At 44.9% G+C, this 21,113-nt stretch overlaps 1 protein-coding gene across 4 annotated transcripts in view; it reads left to right on the top strand.

Moving 5' to 3' along the window:
* The window catches only part of ARFRP1 (ARF related protein 1), an 85,630-nt gene that overhangs the window by 37,348 nt on the left and 27,169 nt on the right, over positions 1 to 21,113 (top strand). For all 4 annotated transcript variants that reach the window (XM_069243274.1, XM_069243272.1, XM_069243275.1 and 1 more), the window contains exons 5-6: positions 3,387 to 3,468; positions 3,996 to 4,066. In XM_069243274.1, the coding sequence (XP_069099375.1) occupies positions 3,387 to 3,468; positions 3,996 to 4,066 (153 nt within the window). The remainder of the gene's footprint in view (positions 1 to 3,386; positions 3,469 to 3,995; positions 4,067 to 21,113) is intronic.

Genomic DNA, 21,113 nt, shown 5'->3' on the forward strand with positions numbered 1-21,113 from the left:
GCAATATCAAATCTCATCTCCCTCGGCATGCTACACCAACAAAATCTGGCACTCCCAAAGTCTCCATCTGGGAGCATGGTTTAAAAGTGGGACAGCTACAAAATTAATGTTACTCTGTCCCTACACTTACATGGCCCCAAAAGTTATTTTGACTGTGGCAAGCCTAGCAGTCCTATGTAAAAGACTGGAATGCAGATTAACATACTACTACCACTAATCCGGGAAAGGGACCTGCTAGAAAGATAATTGCACCACTATATGTAGTAACTATTAAAAATCCAATTCAATGGTTTAGTCAGATTTTTTTTAAAATAAATATTAAGGAAAGGTAACTTTCAGACAGTAATACCTTAGCTCCCTAAGCTTTCAGAGTACTAATTAGCATTAGCCACTGCTAACTCCTAGCCCTTACATAGCCCTACATGAGGTGTGTATAAGGTGTGAAATCCCTCCCAGGAGCAACATAATGGGTTGACTTGAATGGGCTAGCAAGCATGCTTTGAGCTCTGCAGAATCTTCGGGTGGGGGCTTTGGGCATCATGTTCACACCACTGTGTACTATATCACCTCCCAGGTCTGTTTGAGCCACATGTAACACTTTAGAACACTTGAGACGAAGAAAATAGGATGTTAGTACATTTCTTGTGTAACCCCTGTCTGGGTGCTGTAGGGCCCTGCCCAGTGGCAACTGAACTTTGCTCTTCGCCCCTCTCTGATATCCAGTAAGGCTCTACGTGTTCTTCCTGGGGCCCTAGAAGTGTAACACTGTGGTTATTTGGCACCTGAACGTAGTTTGGAAATTTAAAAAATCTTTTGCTCTAGAACCTTAGCTGTACCCACTTCCAATAGTAACAAATTGGCAGTTCCACAGTGAATTTTGGCCTTGCTCGACTCGAAAATTTGAGCTTTGAGTAAATCCCTTTCCACTTTAGAACATAGAAGTGTTTTCAAGCAAAAACTGAAAAGCTGCACAAGGCTAGCGGGACTAACCTGTTTTCAATATCTGACCTGTGGTTCCATGGTGACAGCTACAGTTTCATCTTCTACACACCCAGATAGGATTTTCAGCTGTGAAAAGTGGCAAAGGCCATTTTTGAATTAGGACTGCAAAATGTTTTCAAATTTAGACTTCCATACTTTTTCAACTGGACCAAACGACTTGTGTCGGATCAGTGGTCCATCGTGGTCAGACTCAAATTGCTTTTAAAGCCCGGTATTCTGTGACCATTGACTGTCATTGGAGCTGTGCACTTTTTGGCAATATTTAAAACTTTGTAAATTCAAATTTTACTCTATTCTAATTCAGTTTGTGATTTTTGGTGTATCGTAGTTTAGACTTGCCCCAAGTAAAGATTGCCTACTCTGTGCCGTAGCTACCAGTGTGTTTAGCGCAAGTTAATTTAGTGATCTGGAGGCCTCACCCTGATAAGAGCTGTGATTATTCCTTGAGCTTTGCCTGAGATGTGCATCTGAACATTACTAAAACATTATAGCTATTATAAAAATGGCACTGTTGGCAACCCTACGGGGAGAAACTAAAAACAGGCCCCATTTCCACTGCAAAAGTTGAAATGTTCCTGTCCCACATCCTGGAAACTAAGTAGATGAGTAGTACGTCAAACAAGACTGTTCTGATTTCTTGACTATCAAATTCAAATAATGCATCAAAGAAGAGCTCACTCTGTCTTATCCACCTCAATAAGTGCATTAGCCTCGGGTACTGTTTGCACAAAGTTAGTCAGCAGATCAGACTTTACAAAAATGCATTCGTAAATCAGTCAGTCATGGGCAGGTACGGAAAAACTGAATCACCATTTCCCTTCTCAAATTACAGACCTGGCAGTTTTCATATTCTGGTTATTACAGTGCCAAGATCTCGCGAACTCATAAATAACATGTTGAAATCTGCAATTAATAAACCATAGCTGAGCGTGTGAATTTAAAGGTTCTATGGGATATTTCTGAGCTTCTATCACAGTTTACATTGAAGTTAACGATTGGATGCAAGTTAAGACACATTAGCTGTCTACAAGAAACAGAATAATTCAGTAATTTTAATATTGGTTTAAATGTTTTATTGCAGAGGCTCCAAGAGGCTGTCTGCCTTTGCAAATATTATTGAAACCATATTTGATTTTTAGGGCCTCTGCATGCTCGAAAGAGAAATCTTCTCGTGAAGAATTTTGTAGTGTATCAGCAAAAAGCTCTTTCCAGATGTAGCTAACTGATTTAGTACTTCAGAGTCTCTCCTGAAGAGGAGTGTGGCTAAACATTGAGTTGGAAACTCTTCCCGTGTAGGCAAAACGTTTAACCACCTTTAGACAATAGAAAGCTGCGTTTCTTCTTCCCACACTTAAGATCTTAGTCCCAGGCTTATTCTGGTTGATGGTCAAGCTGAGACTAATGATCACGTGGGGCTTGATCTCAAATCACCAAGTCAACATTGTACATCATTATCCTGGAATAGAAGTTGTCTAACGTAGGGGGACGGTGTTGCCAAAACTCTCATGACAAGCTAAGTGATAGAGGGCAAGCTCTAGAACGCAGCCTCGTTTTGGGACCTTACTGGGTTCTATTTTATTGTTATATGTATCCCCCCCCGTTTCACACATACCTTGATGCTTGTATCTAAGGGCCAGATGTAGCAAAGGGTTTTACCCATTCTATGTCTATGGGAAAATGTGTTTGTACATATGGCCCTAAATGCCATATCTGCAGGAGTTTATTGAGCCTGTGCCAGGCCCATTCCCTGTTAACTTCCCCCCCCTAAATGATGGTCACTGGCCTTATCAAAAGCTACAGAATAGTCTACATATGTATACAGATTAGATCTTGACCGAATGCTGGTCAATACAACTTGGGGCAAAATCATTAGGTTATCAGTAGTCCTGGAGTTTTTCCAAAAGTCTCTTGTTTATGTAAAAGGATCACATCCAGTTTATCAGTTCCAACAAGTGAGACAAATAAGGTGGGCATAGATATGAATTGCCATATTGGACACTGAAAGCAAAATCTATTTGCCTGAGTCAGGTTTAACTCACTTTTTGTAGATTGGAACCAGATAGCTAACTGGCTATCAGTTTAGAACTTACCAGTAAGTTCGTCTTTCTTCCCAAAACAATGGCAGCACATTAGAGACCTAGAAATCACAACCTCTTGTAATAGTACTGTTGGCAGACCACTGGGTCTCAGTGCCTTATGACTGATGGTGACATGTGGCGTACTCTGAACTGTACGAAGTGTTAATGTGAGCCTTCCACTGCCCCTCTTGTATCAGTCAATAGCAGATTGCTCTGTACTTTGTTACCTTTAGGATCAATAGATTCTGGCAGTATGGTTGGCAGCAAATAAAATTGTTGTTCCTTAATGTTTTTCTTGCATTTCAGTATTATGCTGAATCACATGGTGTGATCTACGTCATCGACTCAACGGATGAGGATCGTCTGTCTGAATCTAAGAGAGCGTTTGGTGAGCCAGTATTTCTGTTTTGCGTGGTGAACTTAATCTCCAAGTAATGTACACTGTATGCAGTAGGATTAAGTTTTATTTCTGTGTGTTGTGCATCGTGTTGACACCACAGTGTACTATCCCTCCTCCCAGGTCTGTTTGAGCCCCATGTAACATTTTAGAACACTTTAGAGGAAGTAAATAGGATGCCAGGACATTTCTTTGTGTGCTTGTGAAGCTGGTCCCATCATGAAAATGGAAGTGTGTTCGAGTGGGTGGATTACCAAATTTAAAAACAGGAGCTCTCAGTTTTATTCACCAAGTTCTTCACTTGACCATTAATTAGTGATCCTGGCCAAATGACTGTAGCTCCCTGTACTTTCTTTCTCGTCTGTGCCAAATTTGTGGCTACTTGCAAACAGAGTAAATGACATTAGAAAATACGTCCTATGAAAGTGGATTGCTCAGTTTAACTTACAGGTGATTACATTAATAATTTAGCATCTTTCAATACTTCTCATTTGCATGCTATCCTTTTCCCCTCGCAGAGAAAATGATTTCCAGTGATGTGTTGGAGGGTGTTCCCATTCTGGTGCTTGCAAACAAACAGGATGTGGAGGTAAGAATTGCTTCTGCATATTTTGCTCCTCTGTTTCATGATTGACGGTGCCTGTTCTATTGTGGGACAGGTGTGGACAAACTCTTTCGGGGCAGACCTTTAGTGTATGGGGAGAATTACTCTTGGTGAGAAGATACAGCTTGAAGACCTAGAGGTCTGTGACCTCTTCATGTTGGAAGCCTTTCTGACGTATCCGGAAGTGACCACTTAGTGTTTCCTTCGAGATTTGTGGAACCGGTCTTGACCTTAAAATTGGGCTTTGGGCAGAGTTGGGTCAATCTGATTGTTCCGTGAGCTTTTATTACTACCGATCAGTAATTCACCACGCCTAGGAGCTTGAATCATTTAAAACAAATGGCGTCAGATGGATACTTGCAGTCATCTTGTTGAACCTTCTCCCAGGTGCTGAACGAGATCCAGAAAATGTTTTCAGTCATAAAGAGTCACCAGTGCAACTTTGCTCTAGGCACGGTTTGTTTTGGAGTCGCTCAACATTACCAGAAGTCGCAATGTGGGTCCACATAAGGAACCCAGGGGCTAGTTACGTTAGCTCCTCTTTTTCTGTACCTCCACAGATGCAGGATCCTGGCCTGCTGAGTTTCCTCTGTTTTTTCTTTTTTTTTTCTTCAGGTTTAAAAAAAAAAAATTACTTATTTTGGGCTCAGCCTATACATCATCTCTCCTTAAATCTTAAGTATTTCAACCATGTGCATGGTGCTGAAAACATTCCAGCATGGGACCACACTGAGCTTCTTGAAGTGCTTTAGTAAATTTCTTGTAGTTTCCTTGTGCGATAAATTCTAAATAGGAAGGTCAAGTTGGCCTCTGTAACCAGGAGAAGTCAAGGACATCCACAAAATCATGATTTCTTTCTTGAAACAGTCCTCCTGTTGACACCACAAATGCATTGCAAACAAAAATGCTCTCTCTGCTCTTTACACAGAGACAGTCCAGGTAGCAGTCGGATTCCTCTTCGCATTTAGTGCCCATCCTGCAGGCTATTTCACAGATGAGCTTTCCCCTGACAGATGCATCTTGGGCCTACATTGAGAATGTCATGATGGTGATTTTAATGTGTAATTCCTCTTTCTGATGGATACAACTACCTGTGGATTCCTCACCTAATGAATTCTCCCATGGCGCCAGCATTCGACGGAAATCTTCTTCCTAGTCTCTGCACGTCGACGAGGACGTCACTCTAGCCCACGCGACGCCGTCTGACGTCATACAGGCAATAAGAGGTCCTCGACGACGTGCCGACGTCAGTTCCCTTTTTTCCGTGCATTCGAAACGGTTATCTTCGAGGGAGCAACTGTTACTTTTGTGGTTACAGTGTATTTTTGCTGCGTAGTCTTTCGCTGTGGTAATAATGTCGCAGAGAAAGTCTGGATTCAAGCCTTGTCGTGAGTGTGGAGGCAAGATGTCAGTGACGGATCCTCATTCCGACTGCCTTTGGTGTTTGAGCTCCGACCACGACGTCTCGACTTGTGATTCATGCCAGCACATGAATCCAAAGGCCCTCAAGGAACGTGAGGCGAAGCTGTTTATGGCGAAATCGAAGGAGAAGCATCACAAGAAGTCTTCTTCACCAAGACATCGGCGTCATCGAGACTCCCGGCGCCGTAGAGAATCTCGGCGTCATTCAAAGGAGACTCGTTCCAGGTCTTCGGATCGGCGCCGAAGGACATGGGAGATCAGTCCCACGGTTACGCCGCATCCTTCGACGCCGTTGCCCTCTCCGGCGTCTCCGACTTCACCTGGACAGGCGTCGGTGATTGAGGTATTGGAGCCTCAGGTGTTTTCTCTGGCGTTGCAGACGTCGAGGCCGGCGTCGGGGTCGCCTCCGAGACAGGCACCCCAGTATCCGGCTTTTCCCACCCCTGGAGCCGATAGTTCCGCATTCTTGAATGCGATGTATGCCATCTTCCAACAGATGGCTCCAGGGGGTGCTCCGGCTGGGCCTTTGGCCTTTTCATTGGGTGATCCTGCGCCTCTTCGGCCGGCACCCTTTATGCCCTTTCTCCCTTTTGGGAACGTGGGCTCGGCGCCGGTGGCCGCTCCGGTGGCTTCAGAGGGATTGGCCCCGGGGATTTCCATCCCGTCGACGTCGGGATTTCGGCCTGTGACTCCGGTGGGTCCATCTGCTTCGACTGCTCTTTCGTCGGCGCCGAAGTTACCTGTGGCGCCGGACGCGGCGTCGGTGGCTTCTGAAGATCGGCGCCGATCTTCGACTTCGGCGGAGGCATTGTCGACTCCGCGTATTGAGCAACGGCTTCATTCGAGGAGACGTGCTCTCCGTGTATTAGAAGAGCAGGAGTACCAACGAGCCCTGGAAGAAGGAGAGCTAGAGGACTCGGGTGATGGGCTGCGTGGTCTGGAGTCGGCCAGTGGGCTGGACACTTCCCCTGAGTGGGATCTTTCGTCCCCGGGAGAATATACTGAGGAGGCGGCTTCCTTTCACGCAGTGGTACGGAAGGCAGCTAGTTTTTTGGACCTGCCTTTGCCGGTGGTGGAGGCAAAACAAAACCTTCTAACAGAGGTGCGGCAGAGCCTCTTTTGCCATTTAATGACGCTCTGCTGGATCCGGTGTTAGAGGTGTGGAAGAGGCCGGCATCTTCCCCAGCAGTTCACAGGGCCGTGGCCAGGAGGTATCGGGCGGCTCCAACTGACCCTGGTTTTCTGTCTAGGCACCCTACCCGGAGAGCTTGGTGGTGCAGGCCTCCTGTTCATCCAAGTCAGCGCCTGGTTCTTTCCCGACGGTGCCTGGGGACAGAGATTCAAAGAAACTGGAGGCGCAGTCCAAGAAGATTTTTTCGTCCTGCAGTCTGGCGTTGAAGGCCACCAACGCAACCTGTATCCTGGGGAGGTATATTCATGCTCTGATGGATGACATTTCCTCATCATTTACAGAGCTTCCCCAGGGTCTTTTGGACGTTGTTTCAAATGCCCAGGCTGCTGCGACCCAGATTATCCAGACTGGACTGGATACGACCGACTCGGTGGCCAGAGCAATGGGCACAACTGTGGTGGCAAGGAGGCAGGCCTGGCTCCGTAACTCTGGCTTTTCTGCGGATGTACAGTCCACATTGTTGGATCTCCCGTTTGATGGGGACTAACTGTTTGGAGCCAAGGCTGATTCAGCCTTGGAACGTTTTAAGGAGAGCAGGGCCACCCACGGCTAAGTCGTTAGGGCTCCAAGCTCCTTCTTCCACGGCCTCTTCCAGATTTTTCAGGAGGTTTCGTGGATTTGGGCGTGGCTCTTCCTCCTCTTCCTTTCGGGGAAGATATCAGCAACCTGCCTCTTCCCATCCCTATAGATCTTTTAGAGGGAGAGGTAGGGTCCGCACCAGAGGAGCCTCTCAGCAGCACTCTGCCTCTTCCTCATCCTCTGGCGGGGTGCAGCAGGGGAAGCAGCCTTAGGCTTCCACCATTCCCCACTCACTCCTCTCCTGTAGGGGGAAGATTACAGCATTTTCTCGCCAAATGGAAGACTGTTACAACGGACACTTGGGTTCTCAGTATTGTGGGAAAAGGCTACACCCTTCCCTTTCGGGAGTTCCCGCCCCTCATCCCGCCCCGCCCTTCTTATTGTTCAGAAGGACACCTCCTGTTGCTAGAACAGGAGGTACAAGCCCTCCTTTCAAAGAGCGCGGTGGAGTTGGTCCCAGAGCAGGAAAGGGGTCGAGGATGTTACTCAAGGTATTTCCTGATTCCCAAGAAGGATGGTCGTTTGAGACCAATCCTGGACCTGAGGATCTTGAATTGGTTCCTCAAGCAGGAAAAGTTCAAGATGCTGACCCTAGCACAGGTGCTTTTGGCGTTGAACAAGGAAGACTGGATGGTGTCTGTCGACTTGCAGGATGCTTACTTTCATATCCCGATACTCAAGTCACACAGGAAGTATCTCCGGTTTGTGGTGGGATCGCAGCACTATCAGTTTGCGGTCCTTCCGTTTGGTCTTACTTCAGCACCTCGAGTCTTCACGAAGGTGATGTCGGTGGTTGCGGCAGAACTCAGAAGGAAGGGGATAGCAGTATTCCCTTACTTGGACGACTGGTTGATCAAAGCCAAGTCCCCGGCGCTTGTGTCGCATCATCTGCAGTCAACAACCCAGTTGTTGTTCGACCTGGGTTTTTCGGTGAACGAGCCCAAATCTCACCTAGAGCCCTCTCAGCGCCTCCTGTTCATAGGGGCAGTACTGGATACAACATTGGGTCGGGCCTTTCCTCCGCCTCAGCGGATTCAAGATATTCAGGATTTGGTTCCAATGTTTCGAAATGGAGCGGTAGTTCCAGTCCTCAAGGTCCTTCGTCTGCTCGGTCTGTTTGCCTCCTGCATTCTGTTGGTCACGCATGCTCGCTGGCACATGAGGGCTCTTCAGTGGTGCCTCCGAAGGCAGTGGTCTCAACACAAAGGGGATCTAGAGAGTACTGTCAAGATCTCCAGAGATGCTGCTGTGGATTTGAAGTGGTGGATTGCAAGCAACAATCTTTCACAAGGAAAGCCGTTCGAGCAGTCGCCACCAGTGGCCACAGTCATAACGGATGCTTCCACTCTAGGGTGGGGAGCTCATCTGGGGGATCTGGAGATCAAAGGCCTTTGGTCTCCAGAGGAACAGATGTTTCACATCAATCTGTTAGAGTTACGGGCTGTACGTCTGGCTCTCAAGGCCTTCCTCCCTTCCCTTCGTGGTCAGTCGGTACAGGTTCTAACGGACAATACTACCACGATGTGGTACATAAACAAGCAGGGAGGAGTGGGGTCGTACCTTCTCTGCAGAGAAGCTCTTCGACTATGGTCCTGGGCAAAGGACCATCAGATTTGCTTGATAGCAAACCATCTGGCCGGAGTCTTAAACGTGCGTGCGGACAGTCTCAGTCGCCAATTCTCGGCAGACCACGAGTGGCGTCTCCATCCAGATCAAGTCCGTTTAATCTTCCAGAGGTGGGGGTTTCCTCGGGTAGATCTGTTTGCCACTCGAGAGAACGCGCATTGTCCGTTATTCTGCAGTCTCCAGTATCCGATGCAGGGAGCGTTGATGGACGCGTTTCAAATAACCTGGTGCGGCCAGTTGCTTTACGAGTTTCCTCCCATACCCTTGATTCCTCGAGTATTGAGGAAGATTCGCCAGGACCGGGCTCTAGTCATCCTAATAGCTCCGGATTGGCCAAGGAGGGTATGGTACTCCGACCTTCTCCAACTCTCAATGTGCCCTCCGCTCCGTCTCCCTCTCAGGGCAGACCTCCTCTCGCAGTCGCAGGGGCAGGTTTTACACCCCAACCTCCAGAGTTTGCACCTACATGCCTGGAGATTGAACGGGGCAACCTGAGTTCCTTCTCTCTCCCGCCTGAGGTAGTGGATGTTATATTAGCGGCCAGGCGACACTCCACTAAATCTATCTAGGCTAATAGATGGTCTAAATTTGTTGCGTGGTGTGGAGAGAGGCAGATTGATCCCTTACATGCTCATCTATCGGACGTTTTGTCTTTTGCTCTGTCTCTAGCGCAGAAAGGTTGTGCAGTGGCTACCATTAAGGGTTATTTATCGGCCTTGTCAGCCTTCATATGTCTTCCAGACCAACCATCTTTATTTAAATCCCCTATTGTTATCAGATTCTTGAAAGGTCTTCTAAATAAATATCCTCCAAAACCATTCGTTATGCCGCAATGGGATTTGTCCTTGGTCCTGACTTTCCTTATGGGGTCCCCTTTTGAACCTATGCATTCTTGCCCCTTAAGGTATTTGTTTTTAAAAACAGTCTTCCTGATAGCTATAACATCAGCAAGGAGAGTGAGTGAGTTGCAGGCCTTATCGGTAAAGCCTCCTTATACAACTTTTTATGGGGATAAGGTGGTGTTGAGGACCAAGGCTGCTTTCCTCCCGAAGGTTGTTTCACCTTTCCATTTGGCTCAGGCAATTACTTTGTCCACGTTCTATCCTCCGCCTCATCCTTCCAAAGAGGAAGAAAGACTGCACCGTCTGGACCCAAAGAGGGCGTTGAGCTTCTTTATTGATAGAACAAAGGATTTCAGGCTGGAGGATCAGCTGTTTATTGGATACGTGGGCAAGAGGAGAGGAAAGGCAGTCCACAAGAGAACACTATCCAGGTGGGTTGTTCTTTGCATTAAAATCTGTTACTCTTTGGCAAAGAAGGATCCTCCTGAGGGCATTAGAGCTCATTCCACCAGAGCTAAGTCGGCCACTTCGGCCTTGGCCAGAGGTGTTCCTGTGGTCGACATCTGCAAGGCCGCAACTTGGTCGTCCCTTCACACTTTTGCAAAACATTACTGTTTGGATTCTGAGGTTAGAAGGGACGGCCATTTTGCACGGTCAGTGCTGCAGGATTTCTTGGTTTGACCATTTAGGCACCCACCGCCAGGCGTGGTACTGCTTTGGGACTCTATTCATTAGGTGAGGAATCCACAGGTAGTTGTATCCATCAGAAGAACGAGTTACTTACCTTCGGTAACAACTTTTCTGGTGGATACATTAGCTACCTGTGGATTCCTCACGGTCCCACCCGCCTCCCCGTTGCCTTTCTGGTCTTACCAAGTAATCCTTGAGTGCGCTCCTCTTGGTCTTCGAGGGTGCAATAGATGTTGTATATAATATATTTATATGTATATATGTATATATCTTTGTGTATATACTTGATGTGTATATATATAATTTTTTTTAAAAAGAGAGAGTTATATATATATATATAAAAGATTTACAGCTATTCATGCAAATGTTGTGTATTTTACAATGTTATGGGATGTTGCCTTGCTCTTTCATTGCATAGCCTGGTTGTTCTCATGCACGTAAAAAATGATTGGTACTGACGTCGGCACGTCGTCGAGGACCTCTTATTGCCTGTATGACGTCAGATGGCGTCGCGTGGGCTAGAGTGACGTCCTCGTCGACGTGCAGAGACTAGGAAGAAGATTTCCGTTGAATGCTGGCGCCATGGGAGAATTCATTAGGTGAGGAATCCACAGGTAGCTAATGTATCCACCAGAAAAGTCGTTACCGAAGGTAAGTAACTCGTTCGTTGTGCATATTGGGGCGCCTGCAAGGCCTTCTGCACCATTAGCTCTCAAGTCGGTTGTGGCTCCTCCTCCCACACCTACCTGCAGTAAAATCGTTCTTTCAGAACTTCAGCTTTAAGGTTGTGATAGATTGGCATCCGTTGTTTGAGAATAGGTTTGAGGATAATCCCAGGCCAACAAATCCTGTGTATTATATCAAGTTTTTCTTTTTTTCTGAGAAGACCTTCTGTCACTCCTTACAACCTATGTTTCTTTTAGGATGCACACCTGCGTGCGCTGCTTTCCTTCTAAAAATGTCCAGGTTCTCTTTTGGAGTTTGCAAGCTGAACTTGCACAAAGTGAGATTTTGGCAAGTGCTTATTGAAAATGAGTGACTTGAAAATTTCTCTTTGTGCAGGATGGCACTCAAGCTCCCTGAGAATATTAGGAGAATTGTGGGGGCACTCGAGGGCATTTTGTGAAGAAGGAGCGTATTTTGCAGACACCAGAAGCTTGGGACATCTGCTGTGGCGTTTTATGTAAATAATTTAGATATGCGAGGCTAGGAATTGGGAACTGTGTTATGGGCCGTGTGCTGAGGGGAGGAAGGCAGAGGGGTAGTGGATTGGAGGAGTAAAACAGCTCAGTGTGACTGGTGCCCCTTGAGTGGAGGGGGGATCTGCTAAAGTTATTTGGACACTTAGCAGTCCATTTTGGCATCAAATTGTGTTATGATGACACAGGCTTGTTAGGGTCCAAGCAGCCTACAGTGGTGTAACGGCTGACGTCAAGGGTTTATATGGGGTAGGACCAGTGAAAACAGTAATGGGTTTATACGAACTACTATATTCACACCCTTGAAGTTGCAGTTAAAATCAGTTTTTCTCGAGAATATGTACAACAACTCTAAAAGTAATACAGGTGAGCAATTCTGTCCCTTTTGCATTCACTTTTTTTTACATCATGTTGCATTGTATATCCAATCCTGCTTCCTGGGAGTATTTTATTTTCCCAGATGTGTTTCACCAGTTTATTTTTTCATTCAGCTTATGAATTGTGCATATCATACAAGCTGAGTTGACTCCAAGTGTTTGGGTGAGCTCAAATTGTGGTTAGGGTTTGTGAACGACCAAGACTGAGTGCTCCGAAATATCGTCTGAAAGCAGTGTGAGTTCCTCCTAGTGCCTCTGACTGGGTGATAATGATGTTCAGAAAACCTACTCATGCTTTTGAGAAGAATCTTAACTGGACCGCATGCTTGGCCAATAGGTGTTTGAGTTTTGTAAGTGCCACTGGGTCAAGTTTTAAAGTTTTGGCATGTATTGGGAACAAGCCCATTTGGCCGCTTATCGAGATCTATAAAGACGTGTTGCTGTTTTGATTTTATGATGCTGGTATTTGGGGTTGTACAAATGCAGGGAACCTGCAGTTAGAAGAAAACAGGGTGCTGCGTACGCTATCTGATAGAGACTTCTAGTTTCAGATTCCTTGTGTTAGAACTTCCACCAAGCGTCAGCCTGGATCCAGAGATTTTTATCTATCAGTACCCCTGCACGCCATTTGGCGGCGCCTGTCGGCTTGGCGTCCGTCACCGATGTTGTGTGCGCCGGATAGGACCTCGCAGGACCTATATAGATGCCACCTCAGCACGCTGATGTCAGTTCTTTTCTTTCCACTCCAGACAAGCACAGATCCGAAAAAGAGTTACCCCTCACTCACTTTTTGACTTGTCTTTTTTCAGTGCTGTGTCGAAGATTTTTGAGTGTCTACAAGATTTTTGGTGTGTCAAGTATGTCATCACGGAAGACCAGGTTTAAGCCCTGCGGATCCTCCTGTCATTGGGCTATATCCGTGATGGATCCGGACCTCTGTGCTTGTCGTGTTTGGAGCGCAACTGCGACCCAAAGTTGTGCTCCGAGTGCCAGGCCATGAATCCGAAAGCTTTGAGGGAACGGTCCCTAAAGCTCTGCATCCTTGCGCTCTGCTTTCTCCCCCTACAGTGGCTAAGGAGGAGGGAGGATCTTACTCCATGGTGGTGCGGACAGTGGCTGATGTCTTGGGCCTTGAGCTGCTTTTGGTGGCAGTCAGGACTAACGTCCTGAAAGAGGTGTTTGAGCCTGTGGTTTCCAGTTCTGAACCCCTTTTGCCCTTTAATGAAGCCCTCACCCATGTCTTGCTGGGGACCTGGTCCAAACCCAGCACTGGGGCTCCTGTGAACAGGACAGTTGCCCACCACCATACTCCAGCTCCAAATGAACCACTGTTCCTAACGCAATACCCAACCCCTGAGAGCTTAGTTATCCAAGCCTCCATGTCCCCTGGTGTATTCTGTTGTGCACCAGGGAACAGAATCCAAGAGGCTGGATCAACTTGGGAAGAAGGTGGTTTCTTCCTCCAGCCTGGCAATGCGGTCTGTTAACACTGCATTCCTTTTGGGGTGTTACTTGCCATACTTTATGGGACATGGTTGCACAGGTGCTGCCACAGGTCCCAGAGGAGGCCCAGGCCATTCTCTCAATACAATGTGGGCTGGCTACAGCAGACTCACTAGGCAGATCACTTGCATCAACGGTTGCCTTAAGGCACCATGTTTGGTTGAGGACATCTGACTTTTCGGGAAATGTCCAATCCACTCTTATGGACATGCCCTTTGATGGCACCCATCTCTTCAGAGACAAAGCAGACTCCGCTCGAGCACTTTAAGCAGTCACAGGCTATCACCAGGTCCTTAGGCCTAATAGCTGCCCCTCACCCCCTCAGCTTTTAGCCCCTTTCGTGGCTACGGAAGGGCTGCCCATCCCTGTCCATTATCCTCCAGCCACTGTGCCTTGCATGCTGCCCAGCATGTGTGGCCGGAGACGTGGTCTCCGACGTCCTTGTGGATCAGGGAGCCAGCGGTCTAACCCTTTATACTTATTATGCGACATTGAAATGCATTATTGTACAGGCAGCACGCTACACTGTAGGCAAGTGCTTGGTTGGAAGGGTTTTGTATTTGCTGTAGGTCTTTGTGGCAAGGGTTGTGGTGCTGTGCATGAATGACCAAAGTGGTGATGTTCTTGTTGTCTCTTAGTAAAGTGTAATGGAGGAAGGATGTCTGAGAGACAGGGCGGCTCAGATTCTGTAAGCTGGCTGCTCTAAATTACTCTGCAGACCCATGTTCTTTACTGAACATTTTCTTTGTAGCACTTGTGTTGGATTGCAGAAATTACTATGTCTCCTCTGTAAGTGTTTGGTGTGGAGAGGAGGGTGAAGATAGCAATTTGCCTGGAATATGTGCCTCACAGTAATACCTTATGTAAACTGTTGTTATTCTTAAAAATAATTTCTGAGATTCAGAGTAGTTGGATAGTGACGACAAATAACACTGAAAGATCAGTTTGTTTAAATCTCAATTATTTCAAAAGTAATGATTTCAAGCACAGAACTATCCCTAGAGTTCCACAGATTTTAAGAAATGATGTTGTACATACCCACTAGCGTCTGGTTTAGCAAATCACAATCTCATACCCAGCTTCAAAAATCTTTTTGCTTTGGGTTGGGGGAGTGGGTTTTGGGGGGCGGGTTGGGAATAGCTTGGAGCTCTTACAAAATGGCAGCTCCCTTCCTCGCTCTGATGAGCCAGTGGCCTTCAGCAGGGGACATGTTTTAACGAAAATACCAGCTGGGACCTAGCTGTGAATAATTCCTGGTGGCAAATACATGCTTCACTGAGAGTTCTACAAACCAACCCTGAGCTGCATCTACCTGAACACTGTATGAAGTGTCACAGCATTTTCAAGATGGCAGTGCGGCTAGCTCTGCTTCTCTAACTGCATTCGTCTGGGTTCCACCTTCGTCACTTTATGCTGCTGCCCCACTTCCAAGCGTCCAATGCACATTTGGTGACATTAGGAGCCGTATTGCTCTTTTTACCAACAACTGACATCTACCCTACATCTCCGGATGGCAGTCTATGTACGGAGCTCCCTGAGTGTGTCCCGTCACAGTGAGTGTAGCTGAACCTTTGTTACCATTGTTGCTTTCATCTACTGCCATGCTCGCATTACACCACAACAGTTTAACAATGCTATGTAACTTGTGGGCTGCTGCATAAGCTCATTAGCATGTGGGTGATTGTCGAACATCTGGTTTACATTTGTGTTTTTGTGGCTAGCAGCTTCTGCCAATTATTCATGTAAATGTGCCTCTCCCTAATCTAGCTTTGATCTCCTTGGTGACATATTATGAAGAAACGCTGCACTTTTTGCGTGCAAACCCTGTTTTATGCTCCAGCAGCTGATAACCTGGTAACCTTTGTGATGCCAACTGGCTACTTTACATTGCTGCTCATAGATAAAGATTTAATACCCGGAAGGCATTACAGGGGTTTGGAACCATCTGTACTCATGCTTTCATGCTTAAACGTTTTAGCTGACATCGCTTTTAGCAGTGTCATTTTGCACACATAGGCTTGCACAATGTTATTCTAAGAATACATTGTACAAATTGCTTGTTTTAGTTAGCCTTTTTCGACATGTGATCTGTACGTCCGGTTCAAGGCTAGGAGCATAGTACAGGATATCCTTGTGCTTGTGTTGCCATTTGGAGAAAGCTTTTAAGATCTAGACGTATCATTGCATCACAGCTATGCCTCTAATACAGTGTGGCTTTGATTATATAAACGATGGACTGACCAAGTGGAGTCAGAGGGGCACTCCAGCCATGACCGTCTTGGGACGAATGCTGTGTTCGACATGTAGCTCTGCTGGCACTGATCTTCAACTTTGCAGAGAGGATTGCCATCTACTCTACAGGCCGATTCCTGGTCCTGTTCTTCAGGTACGTGGGTGAGGCTAACCTCTTAGATCGGACGAAGGCAGAAGGTACATTCACTATGATCTCAGTGTAGAGTTAGTGGCCAGTAGGAATCTATAGAAATCATTAGCCATGGTAGGACTGTTTATTCGCTTCACCATGTTTGTAATGCTGGTAACATTGCATTGGTTTATCTGCCTAATTATCTCGTCATTCTCTCTATGCAAGACTACGATTATTTCAATAAATATATTGAAAACGTATCTGGTATTTCTCTTGTGTTTTCTCTGGGCATGCATGAGTAAGACAGCGAAAGGGTAAGATCTGTTTCCATTAATCCCTTGGGAATCAGAGTGTCATTTTCAGGTTGCCATAATCATCTCCCATCTTGGTAAGGTTAGGAATTCAGGTGAGGCACGGTTAGCTAGCTAAGAATTGGACTGACCGCTTCTGATGTTGTGGATGGACTTAGTCCCGACATTTTGATGCTCTGTAGTCCTAATACGCAGATCTATTATTTTAATAGGATCCGTATAGCACCCTGGTGCGTCTGTCTGTAGACTTTTCCTACAACAGCATTGTGAGGCATTTGTGCTCCCACAGTAGCCTTCCAGCTGAGACTATAATTTCAGTGACTGTGAATTCTATAAAGGACTCCCAGGGATTGTGTTTTTGTATCTTTGGCCATCTATCCCTAGGAATAGGTGTAATGGATATCGAAAACGGGACCACTGGCATCTTCTCAACAACGGTTTGGGATTACAATGTAATTTCTATGAATGAACTATATTATTGCATCCCACATAGAGGGTTTCGAATGATAGGATCAAGGGACATTATCAGCGGTTCTAGTATTTTTCCTAATTATGAATGCCATTTATCAAATGCTTATTGGGAGTATTAGCCTTTCTGTTTTTCTTTTTAATTCATGATGTTGGTTTGGTTCTACAGTTTTTATAACAATGGAGTAATGTTTGAGTATGAATGGAATGTTTGAAATTATGAGTGGTATATTTTTATGTGAAGGGAGGGGTATTTTCTGTTTATAATTCATTGATGTATTGCATTACAGTAAACTTTTGATTGTGATTATTTTTGTATAGTAAAAAAGGAAATGTTTGATTGTATGGACTTGTTTTAGTCTACATAGCTGAAATTCTTTTGAAACACTTGTCTTTGGATTCTATAATTAGAACCTTTGTTTGGCAGTGGGGGTTTCATTTTCTAGTTGGTTTTGTCCCTGTCCCATTCCATTATCAGTTCTCTTTTCAGGGAACTCTTTTATTAGGGTCGAGCGCTCAAGCACTCTGGACCCTGTTGTAATCTTTCTGTGTGCTTTTAACCACACCCATATCACTCCCGTCACTTTCATTTGTTTGTGGACTTGCCTTTTAAAATTCACTTGATTTCCTTAGTGAAAAGCATGCATAAAACATGGCTTTTCGGTTGTATAGCCCTCCTCGAGCGCACCGGCCGACTACTGAAAACATATGAGGATCCATGTTTTCAGCGTGGCTTCTGGACTACTTTTTCTCTTTATTTCCTTCGCAGGGCAATCCTGCTGGTCAGTAGTTGAGTGCTTTGTATGACACTGACCCTGTTACATGGATAATTGCACTTATGCCTAAACGTTACAATGCGAGCAAACTTCTGTTTTCTTTTTTTGTGTGTCTCCTTCGCGCTCACAGCGGCCATCGGCTCGCTTATGTGAAATTGTTTTACTTTTCATTTTCAGTTTATCTGACAAGAAAAGTCTGGTTAGGAGTTTACTATGCTAATAACTCTAACTCGTTTTATTTTTTTACCGATGTACGTTTTGATGATGCTACACATGTTTCAAACTATCAATAAACGAGAAACGAGTGATGACGGGAAACAAAAAAAATGTCCTCACATTATCGGGTTTTTGGCACTATACAAAGTTGTTTTGCTTAGCGTTACCTTTTATATTGAAGCTGACGCCCTTTAACGTGTGTTTTTTGCACTGCCCTTCCATCGGCAATGTTATTGGGTCTTGATCTAAATGGTTACATTCCTTGTCATTATTTTCAGTTGTCAAGATAAATGTGTCAAATTTTCGTTTGGAGGACAATTGTGCAGTGATTGTCGGTGGCACAGGACGATCTAAAATTGAGTTTCAAAATGCAATTCACTGTAAAACCACTGCAATGTGATTTAACCTTTTCAAACTCTATATAAGCAGCAACGAGTGTAAACTGATGCACACATCCCACTGTTAAGCAAGTTACATTGATTTCATTCAAGGAACACATTTGATTTATAGATGCGCCCCTCTCTTTGTATACCAAATGATATAACGAGCTTCCAAAACACTTTAAATGCCCTGCACATTTGTATGTGCTTACAAAGAGGCTAAACACCCACCTGTTTGGAGTAACTAACTTAAGTGATTGTACTAAGGAACAAAAACTCTTTGATGCTCCAACTTACAAAACACTTTCAGGTCGAGACAAAACCCATTCCTACAGGACTCACTCAATATATAAACAAAGGATCAGAGTACCAATACTTGAAGAATAATAAAATCTATTTGGAAAAGAGTAAAAGAAGCGACTGTGACCTAAAAAGATTAAAGAAATGAAGCCTTACGAAACAAGCATTGAATAAGCCAATGAGTCTGGCGTATTTATTTCTAACAGCGTTTGTTTGAGGCCGTCTCTTGTTAATACTTTGGATGCCTTCTTTCTAGAGTGTTTAGATTTTGAAGGGGATTTTAAGATGAAAAATGCAACACGATGGCCAGTCCACTCAAGTACCTTAATATACAGTGAGTCCACACATACTCCTGCTCGATACTGTTAACTCCACTTCCTGAGTCTTGGAAGGTGCAAGAGGCTCTTTGGTAAGAAACCTTTTACCTGTTATTGTTTCCACAGAGACTAGAGGACTTCTCTATGGGCCACTTTGTGCAACTGATCTCCTTGGGCCAGCCTCCCAAGGTCATTCTTTGAATTTCATGTGAGATATACCTGCTACCATAACTAGAGTGCAATCCTACACATTCAAGGGCAGAATTATCTAGACGTTGCGAGACTGCAAAGCCACACAATACAGCGCAAAATATTGATAAAGTAATTCATTTCCAGCAGAAAACCTTTTTTGCACTGGAAAGTCACCTTAAAAGTAACACAACCAGTGCTGTTCCTCCAGGAGACAGGTGTTAAATTTGAGAAATATGTTTATTTCACTCATTGCCTGTGTACTACACGTGTTAAATATGAGAAATGTTTTAATTTCACTTGTATATGTGCTGCACTCGACAGCATCCATCAAATGTGTGAAACTTTTTTAAAAAATTGACTAGGCATAGGATTTTGTACTGGACAGGTATGCTTCCAGACAGGACACACACACACACCTTCGCACTATGGTGCAAATGTGTGTTTATGGCGCAAGGCAGTTTGTGCACCAGTGCAAGGGAACAGAGCAGCACCCTGATATTTCTTAAACATGGCTCTGTGTTGCTCTTTCCCCTAACGCAACACAACACAATGCAGCAACTTTAGCTACTTTGGGCTGTTGTGCTATTTTGAGTATATCTAGTATTCCAGTAGTCTCCTTAAGTGGCGACAGATAGTCTTTCAAAATAGAGAGGAGCTTAAGATAGTGGCAACAGTGTCTGCTATTTATTATCCCATCCTATGTTTGTTTAATTTTATATTCCGCTTTTGTTTCTTTTGAAGAATCACACTCAACAATAAGTTCCTGTATATTTGAGATGTTTTGTATTGATTTAATTTTGCTTGGTTTTTGTTCTTACTACTGTCCTTTTTAGGGTTGAACGCAAAACGCTCTGTCCCTGGTGTAATCTCTCTCTGGGCTGTTCACCACGCCCATGCCACGCCCATCTGTTTGGTTGGTTTGTGGGCTTGCCTTTTAAAATTGACTTGATTCAATTAGTGAAAGGCATGCATACGTCATGCCTTTTCCGGTGTTTAGCCCACCTAGAGCGCACTGGCCACCTACTGAAAACATGCGAGGTTCCATGTTTTCGGTTCTGGTTTCTGGACTACTTTTTCTCTTTATTCCGTAGGCAGCGTGATCTCGCTGGGCAGTAGTCAAGCGCTTTGCATGACATCGACCCTGTTACATCGACTTTTGCCGGTTGCCTGGATAATTGCACTTTTGCCAGTTGCATGGATCATTCCAATTTTGCTGGTTGCAAGGATAATTGCACTTTTGCCGATACATTTCACTGCAAGGGAACTTCTGTTTCCCTTTGTGTGTCTGCTTTGTGCTCATGGCAGCCATCGGCTCGCTTATGTGAAACTGTTGTACTTTTTATTTTCAGTTTATGTGGCAAGAAAAGTCTGGTTAGGAGTTTACAACGCTAATTGCTTTAACTAAAGCAAACATGAGACCCATTGCATTGCTAATGCTTGTTAAGACATTTCATCTGTACACCATGTCTCTCATAAGTGCACACTGCACAGTTTACTTTTATGCCATTTTAGGTAGAGACTTCAAGACTCACTATGCCTTTCGCCTTTCATTATTTGGGTCTGTATTGACATTATATTACTATCATTTATTAACATGCACAATATAACTGCAAATTACTATCTTTTGTTGTTGGTTTTCCTAGTAGATATGGCTTGAACCCACCATAATATTGTTTTGAAGATGTCAGGGTTCCCCCTCCCTTGCCTGGGTTTCCCCATAGCCTTTTGTCAGATTCTTCATCCACTAAGGGCTATCCCACCTACATTGCTTAGTTGTTTCTGATTTGTCTTCCTTTCTGTTTTGGTAAGATTTTGTTCCACCAACCTTCACATTTCCACCTCTCTAGAATGTATCCATCGTTCATCTGTTTATACGAAAGACCAGCCTCTCTTCTTCCAACCCCAGTGCAGTACACATATCATGTTTCAGTCTGGTATCTCTAGCTGCGTGTTTTAATACTCCGCCCTTTCTCCATCCACCTACAGTATTCTCATTTTCACTTAACCGACCACCTTCAAAGTAATATCATTAAATACCAAGTGCCTGATTTAGAACTCAGTGGACAGGTTACTCTGTCACAATGAGAACAGATATTCCGTCCACTGAAATCTATATCCCATAGGAAGTAATCCAATTTAGATTTTGGTGGACGAGATATCCATAACCGTTTTGACGGCGTTAACCCATCCACCAACATCTAAATCAGGCCCCATAGGTCTTACCACGGTTAGACCACACTGCCATTACTGTTTCATTAAAACTTCTAGATCCACAGC

This window comes from Pleurodeles waltl, chromosome 7, assembly GCF_031143425.1.
Source record: "Pleurodeles waltl isolate 20211129_DDA chromosome 7, aPleWal1.hap1.20221129, whole genome shotgun sequence".
Taxonomy (NCBI): Eukaryota; Metazoa; Chordata; class Amphibia; order Caudata; family Salamandridae; genus Pleurodeles; species Pleurodeles waltl.